General features: G+C 51.4%; 1 protein-coding gene across 2 annotated transcripts; it reads right to left on the bottom strand.

The window, feature by feature from the left end:
- Window positions 1-574: 574 nt before the first annotated feature.
- SLC29A3 (solute carrier family 29 member 3) lies at window positions 575-13,214 on the bottom strand. 2 transcript variants are annotated; one of them, XM_040606913.1, is made up of 6 exons: window positions 13,155-13,214; window positions 12,054-12,314; window positions 6,674-6,756; window positions 5,392-5,618; window positions 4,048-4,210; window positions 575-3,338 (listed from the first exon to the last, which is right to left on the bottom strand). In XM_040606913.1, exons 2-6 carry the CDS (start codon window positions 12,300-12,302, stop codon window positions 2,669-2,671), a joined length of 1,392 nt encoding a protein of 463 aa, XP_040462847.1. In that variant the 5' UTR covers window positions 12,303-12,314; window positions 13,155-13,214; the 3' UTR covers window positions 575-2,668. The 2 variants fall into 2 exon arrangements, with proteins under 2 accessions (XP_040462847.1, XP_040462846.1); XM_040606912.1 differs by having other exon boundaries at window positions 13,131-13,208.
- Between the last annotated feature and the right edge of the window lie 1,285 nt (window positions 13,215-14,499).

The raw sequence follows: 14,499 nt of genomic DNA, 5'->3' as shown, positions 1-14,499 counted from the left end.
TATTTTCTTATCTTGAGCTCTTTTATATGGCCTACACAGAGCATCAGATGTGACTGCCCCGGCACTATACAGCAGTAATTACCTCCCTGCTGTTATATGCTGTACCCTATAAATTACCCATCCCCTTTTGCAGGGGGATTCCCCCACATGCTCATGGCTCAGGCTGCCTGTCAGCATCCATCCCTGTACCACAGCGCTCCACCAGCACTCCCTGCTTTATACCAGACCTGATTCTTGCCCAATTTGAACCTGTATTGATTTTTCCCCTCAATTCTCTAACTTTCCTTAGCTGAATAACATCAAAGACAAAGGATAAATTCCCTTTTTCCTTGCTTACCCTGCAGATGCAGGAAGTATGCTCCCCGCACCTACCTGTAGGTCATTTAGAGATATTAAATTAGAATAACTGGACTCTCAAAGCAATTCTTTCAGGGCTCCTTCACCCAGCCCTTGTCAGTGATTTCTCCGAGTTTACAGTCCAAGCTGGGAGAGAAGGATGACGAGAAGGAAAAATGCAAGCTAAAATGGCATGCATCAGTGTATCTCCAAGAGAAATCACTCCATACACCAGCAGTTGCACAGTACCTAGAATCGTCTTTATTAGTAATGCTACTGGATAATTAAGTTCTATCTCAAGAGGTATTTCATCTGTAACATGAGGGAGAGGATCAGCAGAGGTGCAACACAGTCAGCAAACAAGCAGAATCTCATGTATCCTGAGCCCAGAGGACAACGTATGAGCTGAGGAGAGCAGGTCGTGTGGCAGGGTCTCAAGTGGGAAGCACTGAAGGCCACAAAGGGACGTTTCAGTTGCCAGCAAGAGGTTGGCTTGGGCTTTTCTGCCACGACCAACTACATTACTCCAAGCAATGCTCCAGCACCCACGGACACGCGAGCAGCGCTTACCCCCATGAGCAGCACCCAGCCGGCTGGCCGGCATCACTACCCCTGCCCTTCAGGCTGAGGTGGACCTTCACCTGGGTCCTGGCTGCTGGCCAAGCGCCAGGGGCTGAAAAGCTGCAAAACTACCAAAGCAACAGGGTTTAGAGCCCGCACATGGAAAGTCATGTGCTGTAAAGCTGCTCCTCGCTACCGTATGCCCTGTACATTTTCCACTCATGTCTGGAATTTACATTTAAATAAAAATCAGCCGCAAAGCAAAACTGTGTGTATCGCCAACGAGCCTGAACTCAACACTGGAAATGATTTATATAAAAAACCAACACCCACCAAGCCTACATGTCACCTCATGGCAATAACCACCCTTGGTCCTGCTGTTCTCCCAGCAAAGCCAGGGCAGCTGCAGGTGGAAAGGCACCAGCCCCTCTCGCTAACCACCACATCCAGCACGAGACGGAGACAGCCTGGCAACCCAGACCAGCAGCTTCACTGCTACTTGATCAAGCAGGTGATGCTGAGAGAGCATCCCACTAATACACCATCTGCTAATAACCCCGTTTTGAAGGAACTATTTTCCATAGATAGCATCCCTAAGGCACCAGCTGCAATGCCAAGTTATGCTGTTACATCCTTACCAGTTCACCTCTCCTAGATGACAAATCCACCCAATTTGAGAAAATGAGTACCATAATTGTATTTAGTTCAAGCTGCATTTGCATATGGAAGTTTAAGTGACTTTAAAAGCCAGTCCTCTTTGGGTGGACCACACTTGGGTATCACAGTAGCTCACCCCCTCTGAAAACATCTGGAGACCATATGCCACCTGTCTACAAAAATTAATCAGCTTTCTGCTATTAGCATCATATCAGAGCCTCTCTAATACTTCTCCCTGGCTTTTACAGACCTTTCTCAACGCAGACTAAAGGCGCCTTAAAAATCTTGAGCTAGGACCACTTAGCATTTTTCATTCCTTGGGGCTCAGCTGCAGACAGGTAAATTGGTGTCCACAACCATCACGCTGCAGTCACAGCAGGAGAAATGGCCCCTGGCTGGCCACAACATGCAGCTCCAGCACTAGTAGCACCGTGCTGGGAGGTGGATGATCCCTCAATTCAATCTAATCTGGAAAAATTAAAGCAAGCATTAGTCAAAATGGAGAGGTTTCCCTTATATGTGCTTTTTTGTGGCATTAATGTATGAAGTTTCCCTGAAATGTCGCCCTGCTCACAGGCGCAGCTGCTACCTGCTCCTGAAGCTTGCTTGAAGGTGCTCAAGGGCTCGAACCCCCTTTAGCTCAACACCATCATGGCAGCTTGATAAAGGGGAATCCCCGTGAGACCACCAAAAACACTGCAGGGCTAAACTCCTAACAATGAGGCAGAAAAACCCAAGGTGCTGTCAAAAACCCTGGTTTCAGTTTAAAAGCAGCATGGTGGCACCAACAAGCCACCACCCTTGCCCACTGGCACTGGGGTGAGGGCCAGGTTTCCCTGTGCTCCTGGTGCCCCCTGAGGTCCCTGAGGAGGATGAGGCTTTTTTGGTCCATTTGGTCCAGTCAAGCCAGGGAGTGACAAAGGTCCAATGGAACCTCCCAAGCACAGGGGACCCCACTGCCCAGAAGGAGGACTTTCCCTGTGGATGCAACTCCTCCTGCCAAGACAGGTGGCCTGCCCCAAAATTGCAGTGTGCCTGGCTTCTTGGGGAAAAAAACCCACTAAATACCCAACAGCAGTACCACAAACCAAGGTCAGCCCCCCTGGCTGCTCCTCTACACGAGGTGGACAATGAGAATGGAGCAGGCGGACCCCACAGCCAGCCCCAGCATGAGGTAAAACGTCATCAACACCCCCGCAGCCTCGGCCAGCTCTTTTGGCACAATCTTGGGGCCATAGACCATGACCAATGTCCCCAGGTAGCCATTACTCAGCCCCAGCAGTGCCGTGAAGACCACTGGGTAGACATCTCGGTTGAAGACCACTGCCTGGATGTGAGCCCGGGGTTGGTAGTTGCTGAGAATGAAAAGAGGGAGGAAGATGGTCCTGAGGAGTACAAGGGCGGGCAGCAGCTTGCTCTTGGGGCCAGGCACCTGGATCCAGGCAGTGACCTGCCTCCCACACCAGTCAGCAAAGTTGTACAGGAGGAAACTAGTGAGTGGCACAAAGTACTTGGTGCTCCACAGGCTTCCTGAGGACTTACTGACCGACTCAATGTTGGAGGAGAGAGAAGGGAAGATGATGATGGAGATGAAGAAGACATAGAAGAGGCAGAAGCCAAGGAGGGCAGTCTTCTGCAGGATGGGGCGAAGAGGGGGGATGCCAGTGCTTTTTGCAAGGAAGGATGTATTTGTGGTGCCTCCTGGCTCTGCCTTGTCCTCTGTGGAGCTGTTGGGTGGCATGGTGGCCGGAGACGGGCTCTCCTTCTGGCTGTTCATGTAATACCTGGAAAAAGAGAAGGAGGGAGATTATTAGCCAAGTTGTGGTGGGGAGGGAAACACAAACTGAGATTTGGAGAGAGAGCGGGAGAGAAGTTGGTGACACAGGGGTGTCTGCTGGACCCAGTGAAGGAGGTTGCAGCGACCCCATCGCACCTCCAGCTCCTGCCTCATATGGAGAGGTGACCCTTAGGGACCCACCCACCCCCTTCCACACTGTGGGGATCCCTTTACACCATTGGTGGTTCACAGAGGGGACCTATTGCATGCAGCCATTTAGGGGGCCAGGTGGCTTTGGGGATGCAAGCACCAACAAGGCCAATGACGCATGCACATTAGTGCATGATGTTGCAGATATGGACGCACTATGGGGACCCATCTGACCGGCTGTTTCTAGATTACAGCTTTCTGCTGACTTCACACATTTCAAAAGCCCTGGTGTCAGCATCCCGCTTCCCCAGAGAGGTGAGGTTTTGCCAGAAACTCATCACACGCCAGGGCAGAAGCCCAGTTTCAGTCTGCAGTTTTGGTCAAATGGGGAAGTGTGGCTGAGCGGTACAGCGTCAGAGCTGGAGCACATGAGGTGGGATGCTGGGGGGTGACAGGGCAGGGACCAGCATAGCAAGCGTCCCCGCAGCAACTCTACTCAGCATCAACAGTAGCGATCCCCCGCAACCCATGCCTGTGGGATGCCCGTGGCAGGCTGGTGCACACACCTGGAGTACTCTAGCTTGGGAAGGAGAAGGTACACCATGATGCAGATGACGATGAAGATGTCTGCAGTGAGGAAGTAGGCCAGGGCACTGTCTGTAACATCAGTTGCTGCTGCCAGGTCTATCACAGAGGCGACGGCGCTGATTGTGCCACCCATGGCCTGACCTGTGTGGGGAACCAAAGAGCTGGAGCTCAGCGCCTGGGGGCGAGCCAGCCTGACTGAGATGGGTGCGGATGAGGGACATTGAGGTGGCGGAGAGCAATTCACAGCACCTCCAGCAAGCAGGACTTTGATGCAGAGAGGGAACTCAGAAACAGCAGCATCCGCTTATTAACAGCTTCTGGCATGCACAAACACCCCAGGGGAAGCAGCTCATCCCCTGCCCCACACGCTTGTCTCCAAACCCAGCTCAGGGTGTAACTGCAGACACCACCTCATCTCCATTTCCACACCTTGCTGCAACACCGCTGTTTGTGGGACGGCATCACCACCCAGGTCCCATCCTGCATCCCCTTCCAACACAGCTGCAGCACTACACAAGGGCCACAATGAGACCCAACATGCTGGGCTTGCACAAGCCATGTCCTGCAGAGAAGGTCCAGACCCTGCCCAAAGCCTAAACCTGGCTTTCCATCAGCACATGTGTAACCACCTCTCTTCTGCACTCCCCCAGACAGAAACTCAAGCCAGCAGCAACAGGTATGCCATCTTGGGGATGCAGTGATTTCCCCCAGTGGGCTAAACTCATTAAAACACTCCTGTCTCGGCCCCAGGAAAAATTTCTCCATCTTGATTTTTTTTCCCCTTCCCCTCTTTGTTTGTCAGCCACTCCAGCACATTTATAATGTTATCAAACCTCCAGGCAGCTCATCACTCACGGCTCCCCTCGTCACTCATGGAGATGCATGGAAATGCTGAACAGAATGGAGGTGAACAATGCAAAGCTGAAGATTCCTCCAGCTGCAAACCGAGGAGCTAAGGGACTTATCTCCTTATGCCCTTCTCCCTGCACAGAACAAATAACCAGGTCAAGCTGGTTGAACGAGCTGCTCTGCAGGACGTTCATCCCCTGGGGAGGGATGGTGAAGGACCCACTTTCCTTGTCTTTGCTGAGCCCTCAGCACTTCGGTTTATAGGTATTTACAGAAATGAAAGCACCAGCTCATGTGACCGAGCATGTTTCTCCTTCAGTAACTTCCCTTTATCTTTAGGACAAAGTTTCTAAAAATAAACCCATTGTGAAAACACATCAGATGCACGCAGGAGAGAAAGAAAACCAATCACCCAACCACAAAAAACCCAAGAGCATGATCCCACCAGGACAGCGCTGCTGGGGGACACCAACCGGAGATCAGTGCCTGCAAGTTCTTCATGGGGAAGCAGCTGCTCAGACCAAAGATGCTGCTGGTGAAGATGGTTGAGGCGCTGCTGATGACGACCACGCAGCCAATGGTGAGGGCAAAAAAATGGGTGGTCCAGGTGGAGGTGTCTACCTTCACTAGCACCGTGATCACCAGGAAGATAGCCAGCATGATGAAGAGGGAGGACAGGATCCGGACGCTGGCAGGCACCCTGGGCACAAGGGGAAAGAGAGATTCCCGCGTTTAAAACTATAACATGAAGGTGTGATGCAGAGGACGCCGACTCCTCTGCTGCAAGGATCAAAGAAAATAAAGAAAGGTGTCGGGAGATGAGGAATAAAAAGTAATTATTTTTCTCAGACGCCTTTAGATGTTAACTCTGCAGTTTCCCCTTTTGCCATCAGTAGGACTAAGCCTATAAGCCCAACTGAGCTGTCAATACCCACTTCTCCCAGAAATCTGAAGCTATCCCCATCGCTGGAGCAATGAACAGCAGCAGCAATAAAGCCTGCCTGGGAAACACGGCAGGCTGGGTGAAAGCAATACCAGGCATATCGTTACCAGATAATTAGTTGTTTGAGCATGGGGGTTACTTATTACCCAGCGGGGAGACTGGATGGGCTGGCCTGGGGTGTGGGACGGAAGGGCAAGGCAGAGGTGGGGAGCCACGCCGGCAGCTGAGATCTAGAGATCAAGCACACAAACACGTTCCCCTTTGCCCGCAAACATGCAGGAGTTTGATCTGGCATAAGGAAGGGTACAAATGAAGGGATGTGGCTATTTTAGATTTAAATCAAGCTTGCAACAAGGCACAGATGGTCCATTTCCTAACCCAGTTCAGTGGCTGGTAGGACTAGAGCAAGGCGTTACTCCTGCCTGGATGAGTTCAGCTCTCGTCAGCCCGTCCCCTGGTAACAACAATGGCATTTTTAAGAGGAAAGACCATTTGCCAAGCAATTAACCAAGGAATTTACTAGGAATTTATTTACAGTAGTACAACTCAAGCCAACTCCAGGCACAGGTGCTGCTGGCAGGGAGCAGGGTGCTTCACTCCGCTTCATCTCAGCCGGTTGCAATTCAGGCAAGGACAGACAAGGGGATTTTGGCTGCACAGGGAGGCTCATGATGCCCTATGTGTCCCATGGCTTCCCCCCAGGGGAGGGGGAGACTGAGCTGGGGGCCATGGCTGAAGCCGGAGAAAGGAGTGACACAGGCAAAGCCAGGGAGAGCCGCGGCTAATAGACCTGGGAATAGAGCAGCACTTACTTGTTGACCAGCAAGAAGTTGCCCACCAGGCACAGCACCGAGGGCACAGTTGAAGCAATGGAGATATAACTCTCAAAAAAGTCCTGCCAGGAAAAAAACAAAGCAAAGAAAAACAGGTGGTGGTGGTGGGGGGGAACAACACATGAATTTCAGGTCCTAAATACGGCATGATACAGCACGCATGGGGAGTTACGATCATAGAGCCATAGAACTGTTTAGGCTGGAAAAGACCTTTAAGATCATGGAGTCCAACCATTAACCCAGCACTGCCCAGTCCGTTACTAAACCAGGTCCCTAGAGCACATCATCTACATGTCTTTTAAATACCTCCAGGGATGGTGATTCTAGCATCTCCCTGGGCAGCCTGGTCCAATGCTTGACCACCCTGCCAGTGAGGACATTTTTCCTAATATCCAAACTAACCCCCACCCTGGCAGAACTTGAGGCTGTTTCCTCTTGTCCTGTCACTTGTTACCTGGGAGAAGAGACCGACCCCCACCTGCCCACAGCCCCTGTCAGGCAGCTGGAGAGAGCAACAAGGTCCCCCCTGAGCCCCCTCCTCTCCAGGCTAAACAGCCCCAGGTCCCTCAGCTGCTCCTCATCAGACTTGTGCTCCAGCCCCCTCCCCAGCTCCGTTGCCCTTCTCTGGACACGCTCCAGCACCCCTACGTCCCTCCTGCAGTGAGGGGCCCAAAACCGAACACAGGGTTCGAGGTGCGGCCTCACCAGTGCCGGGTACAGGGGGACAGTCCCTGCCCTGGTCCTGCTGGCCACGCTGTTTCGGACACCACCCAGGATGCTCTTGGCCTCCTTGGCCACCTGGGCACAGTGCTGGCCCATGCCCAGCCGGCCGTCAGCCAGCACCCCCAGGGCCTTCCCCGCCAGGCAGCTTCCCAGCCGCTCTGCCCCAGCCTGTGGGGCTGTGTGGGGCTGCTGTGACCCACGGGCAGGGCCCGGCACTGAGCCTGGCTGAACCTCATACAATCGGCCTCGGCCCATGGGTCCAGATCCCTCTGCAGAGCCTTCTTGTTCTCCAACAGGTCAACACTCCTCTCCAATTTGGTGTAGGTGTTCACCTTGTTGCATTGTAGCATGTGTTGCAAAACTGCTCAGGACAATAGGCAGCGGGAACGGCCCCGGGGTGGGGGGGGTTGTCCTGTCCTGGGACATTTCAAGAAATCAGGGACATATAAACTTCAGAAGCACAAATGGTTAAGGAAATACCTGCCTTGGTGCTGCACTGGCCTCATGGGGCAGCACCCGAAATAAGGAGGTATGAATCTATCCTGCTAGCTGCAGCATCCTGGACAAATCCCCTGAATGTTTCATCTTACTTGAGCTCTGTGAGCTGTTTTTTATAAATCAGGGCACAAAAGCATTAATATTAGTTAACTGCCTCAAAAGCCTGTGATGGTTAGCAAACCTGTGCATCCCCTTTCACGCAGTGACCGCAACACCATGCCTGAGAACGTGCTCCAACAAAAGCAGGCTGAGGGGGGACACAGGGACACTATTTTCCCTGCCAGTCTCCCTCTCTGCATGCACAAAACTCATTGAGAAACTATATCGAGACTCAACACACATTTACTCTGGGGGCTTGTATATCGTCCAAGCAAGGTGGTTGCAGCATCAGTCAACATTCCCCAGCTCACCTCACACAGAGGTCAGGCTGGACACACAGAAAGGAATAACCATGGCAGAGAGAGAGAGATTTCTTTGCCAAGATTGCAGCCAAATGCTTACATTTTCAATCCATTTTATGTATTATGCTGTTAAAGCACGTCTGCTCCATCTTCTCCCCTCAAGGTGCTTAATCCCTTGTTTTTCCTGTGGGAATCTCAGCCAGCAGGTAGGACGAAGCTCGCAAAGAGTTTATGACCTGCATATCCACCCCCATCATGATGGGCTTTCATTTTCTGCAGTTATCTAGCTACAGAGATGGGGCCATGTCACATCCAAGTGCGAGAAGGCACTTGGCACATTTTCTCTGCACATCACTTTTTTTTTTTTTTTTTAGCTTTGCATCCTAGTCTTTTAATCAGTTTACAAGCACGTTCACTTATTCTTCCATATCAGGAGCTTTACTGTAAGCAACAGGAAATCTAATAATCACTCCTAGAGGGTCCATATAGATGGAGACATAAATGCCTGCACTTACGGCATCGGCTTAGTGAAGCAGAAAGCTCAAAACACTATGGCCATATGATAAATTACAGGAGAAAAGACAAAGCAAAATGCAAAGCTGGCTGCTAAAACTAAGACTTATTTACCAACCTACTTAAAACAAACGCCCAAACCAGCCTGGGGATATTTAATATACTTCCAAGTTAATTTTCTTTTCTGTTTGGGGAGGAAAAAGGACTTTATAACACTTTCCACGAAACAGAAGTGTACTTGATGTACTCCAGCAGAGATGCTGCATTTCAAACACCCTGGGGAAATGTTCATTCATTCCCAGTAATGTGCTCACAACAGCGGTGGGAAGAAAATTGGGAAAGTATTTAAGGCACTAAGGAGCCCGCACTGCACTGGGAAATTTTACCTTGCTTTACCCATGGCCAAACCCTGCTAGAAAAGAAAAGTCAGGTAGAAGGGTTTCAATTGCTGTCATTTATGTGAAAAAGGAAAGCCTTCACGCCACATTTTTAATACAGCAGCAGAATGAGGAGTGGCAAATTTAATCCATGCACAGACCAATGGAAAATATCAGACTCCGCACCCATCTCACCTCTTCAGTCCTGCTCCTTAGGTGCTAATCCAGCTCAGATGTTAATTGTTCTCCATGGATGGATATTCCCACCCATCACAGATATGCTTTCAGAGCAAACTTTCGTCTATGCAAGATATACCTAGCTCCTCTCCCTTTCTGCTGAGCCCTCCTTGACCTGCCAGCTCATCTCTGGCCATGCTCACAAGGGCTGTGGTCCTTACCACAACATGGTTTTAGAGGAGAAACACAAACACTGAAAGACTGTCACCCCTTTCCTACCTGCTAATAATAATAACAATTAATAATCATCATCATCACCACCACCACCAAAGCAAACGTGACATCTTCCTTGCCACCCAGAACTGCCTTTCTCCCACCTCTGCCTCTCATGGGGGAAGGTCTCATCCCTCAGCCATGGAGCCAAGGCACATAATGGAGGCGTTTGACCCTGTATTAACTACAGCATCTTCCAACATGCTGCCACGATGCACACCGCGCACTTGGGTACCTTAAAAAAATCCCAAACAAGAACAAAGCATCACAGTGGCAAATCAGTCACCAGCATTGGCCAGTGCTGCCAAGATGCTTTTGCAAAGTAGTTTTTATTTTGCTCCAGCCTGGACTTGGCGGCTGGCTCCTGCCGGGCTGGAAAAGCAATCCAGGCCCATGGCGGCAGCTGAAAGCACCAGAGCGTTACCTGGAGCATGGGGCATGAAATTAGCAGCAGCAAGTAGGCTGGAGCCAAGAGCAGGCTGCCAGTTACAGGTACATCTTTTCAGAGTTGAGCTCCATTCGCAGGTAAGCTGCTGCAGCCCTGTGGCTTGCCATCCCAGGGGAGAAATGGGGCCGACTGGTTTATTTTTGATCAGACTTGCCTGCCATGGGAAAGCCAGTTGCTTTTCACTGGAGGAATTAGAAAGCATCCTGCCAGGCCATACAGAAAGAGAAGAAACATCTTTCCAACAAAGTAATGGCTGATCCAACCAAGAACAGGGCTATGCAAACAGCTTTTTTACACTAGCACATCAGTACTTCAGCATCCTGGTTGGTGACACACTGCTTCTTCCCCATAAAAAACACAGCCAGCTTAAAAACTTGTCCTGGTTTTGGCTGGGATAGTGTTAATTTTCTTCTCAGTAGCTGCTGTGTTTTGTATTTAGTATGAGAATAATGTTGATACCAACCTGATGTTTTTAGTATAAACATACTTCGCGACAGCTAAGTGAAGGACTTTTCAGTTTCTCAGGAGAAGAAAGAAGGCTGGAGGGGCACAGGAAATAGGGAAGGGACACAGCCTGGACAGCTGGCCTGAACCAACCAAAGGGATATTCCAAACCATAGAACGTCATGCCCAGTACATAAACTGGGGGAGTTGGTGGGGAGCGGCCAACGCTGCTCAGGGGCTGCCTGGGTATCTGTCAGTGGGTGGCGAGCAACTGTAATGTGCATCACTTAGGATCTTCTTTTTTTGCCTTGTAGATGTTATTCTTCTCTCCTTTTCATTATCACTGTTATTATTATTATATTTTCTTTCATTTCAATTATTAAATTATTATCTCAACCCACAAGTTTTACCTTTTTCCCGATTCTCCTCCCCATCATGCTGAGGCTGGGAGTGAGCGAGTGGCTGCGTGGTACTTAGTTGCTGGCTAGAACCATGACACAGCTATTAAAATTAAAACAGCTGTGGATGCCATACTGGTGTGAGAAATCATACAGTAAATGCAGGTGTCACACCTGGCTCTGTATTTACATAAAAATAAAACATGCCCAAACCACCTGAACAAGCTTGGCAATGGGAGGAGGAGGACAGGACGCAGCCTCATCATGCCAACAGTTTTTCCAGCCACAAAGAAACACCATTGCTTTGTCAGGGGCACAGAGAAATAAACCTGTCACGGCAGGAGGAACAAGAGAAGGTGGCTTTTTGGGGCAGAAAAAGAGAGGCCACGAAGCCTGCCATCCCAAAGCCAGCTCATCAATTGCCCCATGACAAGCTCCTTGTCCCATATGCCAAAAGCCAGATGTTTATCGCTGTGAGGAGGTACTCCGGTCACAACTGCCACATCTTGAAGGAAAAGCAGTAAAGCATCCAGAGGGGCTTCAGACTATCGGAAGCCACATGCTCCAGGGCTGGTGCTCCTGCAAAGCCCGGCTGCCACCTCTGAATGATGTGCTGCACCAGCCAGTGCAAGGGAAAAAGTGCTTAAAATGTGTTTGATGCCTCGCCACAAGGCCAGAAGCTCAGAGTTGCAGCCAAGTCTGGCTGGGAAAGCACAGAACCCTGTGGGGCCCAGGGGCTCACCAAACGTGAAGGTCAAAACAAAAAAAACCACCAAAACCACAAAGAGATTTTTACCTTGCACCATAGAAATCACCCTATGAAAGGCAGTCTTGCTTATGGGGCAGGTTAAGCCACATTTTTTAAATGCACCTTAAACCTTAGCACTTCAAGTACAGGTAAAAGACAGACCATAAAGTGCTACACCTTTTAATTTGAAGCATCTTTCTTGCAACTATTTGCACTCCCCAAATAAACCTCTACCCCTGGTTTGCAACAAACAAAACCCCAGAGGACATTCATTTACTTTCCGGGGAAGTGGAGGGGAAAGGAACAAGTCAGGAGGGATATCAGCTTTTTTTTTCCTGCCTCAAAAGCAGCGCACTCACCCGCAGATCCGATGCTGCCTGCCCACCTGGGCCTGCCTGTTCTGAACAGTTTTGCAGCTTGTACATCCAGTAGTGCTTTGCTGTGATGAAAAAATTCCAGGGCAGGAGGGACCCGATGCCCAGGAGAAAAAAAATAACATAGGCCCCATGTAAGCGGTCGCTTGGCTTTTGGCGGCTGTATCTGTTCACCAAGGGCTCTTCAATCAGGGGTTCCTCATCTGGGGAAAAGCTGCCAGTGGCCGGATGCATCGTGCTGGCACGCTGCAAAAAACCGCCACCAAAAAAGATATTATCACGAGTGTTGCAAACTGTTGCTCGCAAGCAGCTGCACACAGCTTCCCCCTCCTTTGGCCCACGATCGCCCAGCAAACACAGGATGAGTGAGCTGAACCGGCACGGGGGTGGCTGGACCCCCGAGAGCCATAGGAGAGGGGACTGAGGCACGGCGAGGACAGGCTCTGCCGCAGCAGCACCCATGTTTCCATCCATAATTAATAATTAACCCGTCCCCTTAGCCTTACAAAAGCAGGAACCCTCGGCTCATACAAAGCTCCAGAAAAAGATTAACAGCTTGTGAACTAACAACTCCGTCAGGCTTTGCAGAGCAACCTGTAACCTAGCGTAACACCACCGGGCTTCCTAAAATGACTCGTAAACTAATGCAACACCGCCAGGCTTTGCCGACCGGCTTGTAAACTAACGTGACACCGCGAAGGCTTTGTAAAAAAATGACTCATAAACCCGCACAACGTCACCGGGCTTTAGAAAACGACTTGTAAGCTGACGCACCGCCAGCAGGCGAGGCGAGCGCCAACCGCCGCGGCAGCAGCGGGCGCTGCAGAACGGCTGTGGGGGCACGGGGCGGGGGGCACGGGGCGGGGGGGCGCGGGAGGGACACGGGGGGTGCGGGAGGGGCACGGGGGGGGGGCCGGGGGCGCGCGGGAGGGGGGGCGGAGAATGCCGGAAAACGGGGATTCGGCAGGCAGCGTTCCGGTTCCAGAAAGAGGAAGCGTCGCGTCCCGCCCCTGCATCCCTCCCCGCATCCCCCCCCGCATCCCCCCCCGCCGCCCCGCACACCTGCGCCCCCGCCGCAGCACTTACGGGGGCACCGCAGGGCCCCGCCGGCTCCTTCCCCACAGAGCCGGGCCCGGCCGCCCCGCTCCGCCCCCCCGGGGGTGGCACCGGCCCGGCCCCCGGGCGGTGTCACCTCCCCGCCCGCCCCTTGCTGCCGGCACCGCCGCCGAAGCCTGCCCTCACGCCTTTTTCTTTACCCTCCCCCCCTTTTATCTTTTTACGGTTTTTTTCTTTTTTTTTTTTATTTCCTTTGTCTCCACCTGGCCTCTCGAAGCTGCACCGCAAGCAGCGCTGCCCCCCGCCCCCCGGTTTACAAACGAGAAGCGCTCTCAAAATCGGTGCGCCTGGCTCACGGCACGGCCATGGCAACGCTTTCGCCAGGACTTGGGTTTTGGTGGATGTCACCGAAGTGCGAGCACCTGGTCCCCTCCTGAGGGTATGAGGGTGGGGAATGGGGAGCATCCTCTGTAGGATGAGGGGCCCCTGCCAGAGCCAGGACACGGGCTCCTCCTTTACTCACTTGGCTTCCTGCAATGCCCCACTAGGATTAATTTCATTGTAAAGCTCTCAGTTTCCTCCAAACTACACTTTAACACTTGCCCCGAGGGCACCATGGGACTGTGAAGGAAAACATCACTAGCCTTCCTCTCCCTCCTCTTTCCTTTCTTCCCTCCCCAGAGATGGGTTTGGCTCCTTGGCATGTGGGCAGCCACACATGAAAAAGATAAACTGGTGAGGCCCCAGCTTTTCTGCAGCCCCACTCCAACCAGACACGCTTTGCCAATTTGTTTGCACTTGTGCTGGCAATTAGTGGAGTTTTACATCTTATGTTTCCAGTTGTCAGCTGTTTGCCTTTAGCCTTCCCCATCTCCACTATTGCAGGTAATTATAACCAACCTGGGTCTCTTCCTTGTGTTTTCCTCCATTGCACATATATCCAGCCTTTCTTCATCGAAGCAAAATAAGCCTCTGTTTATTCGCAGAAGGCCCTGAGATGGTCCAGTCTGGTTTTTTTCCATGTACAGCTGCCTATGGGAGAAATAACAGATAAACCCAGACAGCTCACCTTCCAGCAGCACCAGTGGACACACAGCTGGCCACCGTCTGGGGGCTGGGGCCAGCCATTACCCATCTCCAGCCTCTCTGAACCTTCAAGGAGAGCAGATCAGATGGCTTAAGTCACCCAGATGTTAAAATAGCTCAAGAAATCTGCACGCTCTATTTTCCACCCCCTTCTTTCACTAGCAAAACAAGCAGAAGCACGCAACCAACCCACTGGCAGTGTGCTGAAATGGAAAGGCTTTAGAGGGGCACATGAGTTTCTCTCCAGAGGTTTCTCCGTGGGATTTTCATCCACATTGACATGCCAGGC

The sequence above is a fragment of the Falco naumanni genome, chromosome 9 (genome assembly GCF_017639655.2).
Source record: "Falco naumanni isolate bFalNau1 chromosome 9, bFalNau1.pat, whole genome shotgun sequence".
In the NCBI taxonomy this organism is placed as follows: Eukaryota; Metazoa; Chordata; class Aves; order Falconiformes; family Falconidae; genus Falco; species Falco naumanni.
This window is presented reverse-complemented; position numbering and strand designations above follow the sequence as displayed.

Coding starts and splice junctions, on each gene's coding strand:
- SLC29A3 (XM_040606913.1), bottom strand. CDS start 12,302: ATGCATCCGGCCACTGGCAGCTTTTCCCCAGATGAGGAACCCCTGATT. Junction 5,619..6,673: donor AACTTCTTGCTGGTCAACAA/GTAAGTGCTGCT, acceptor CCTTGTGCCCAG/GGTGCCTGCCAGCGTCCGGA. Junction 4,211..5,391: donor CTTGCAGGCACTGATCTCCG/GTTGGTGTCCCC, acceptor TTCCCCACACAG/GTCAGGCCATGGGTGGCACA.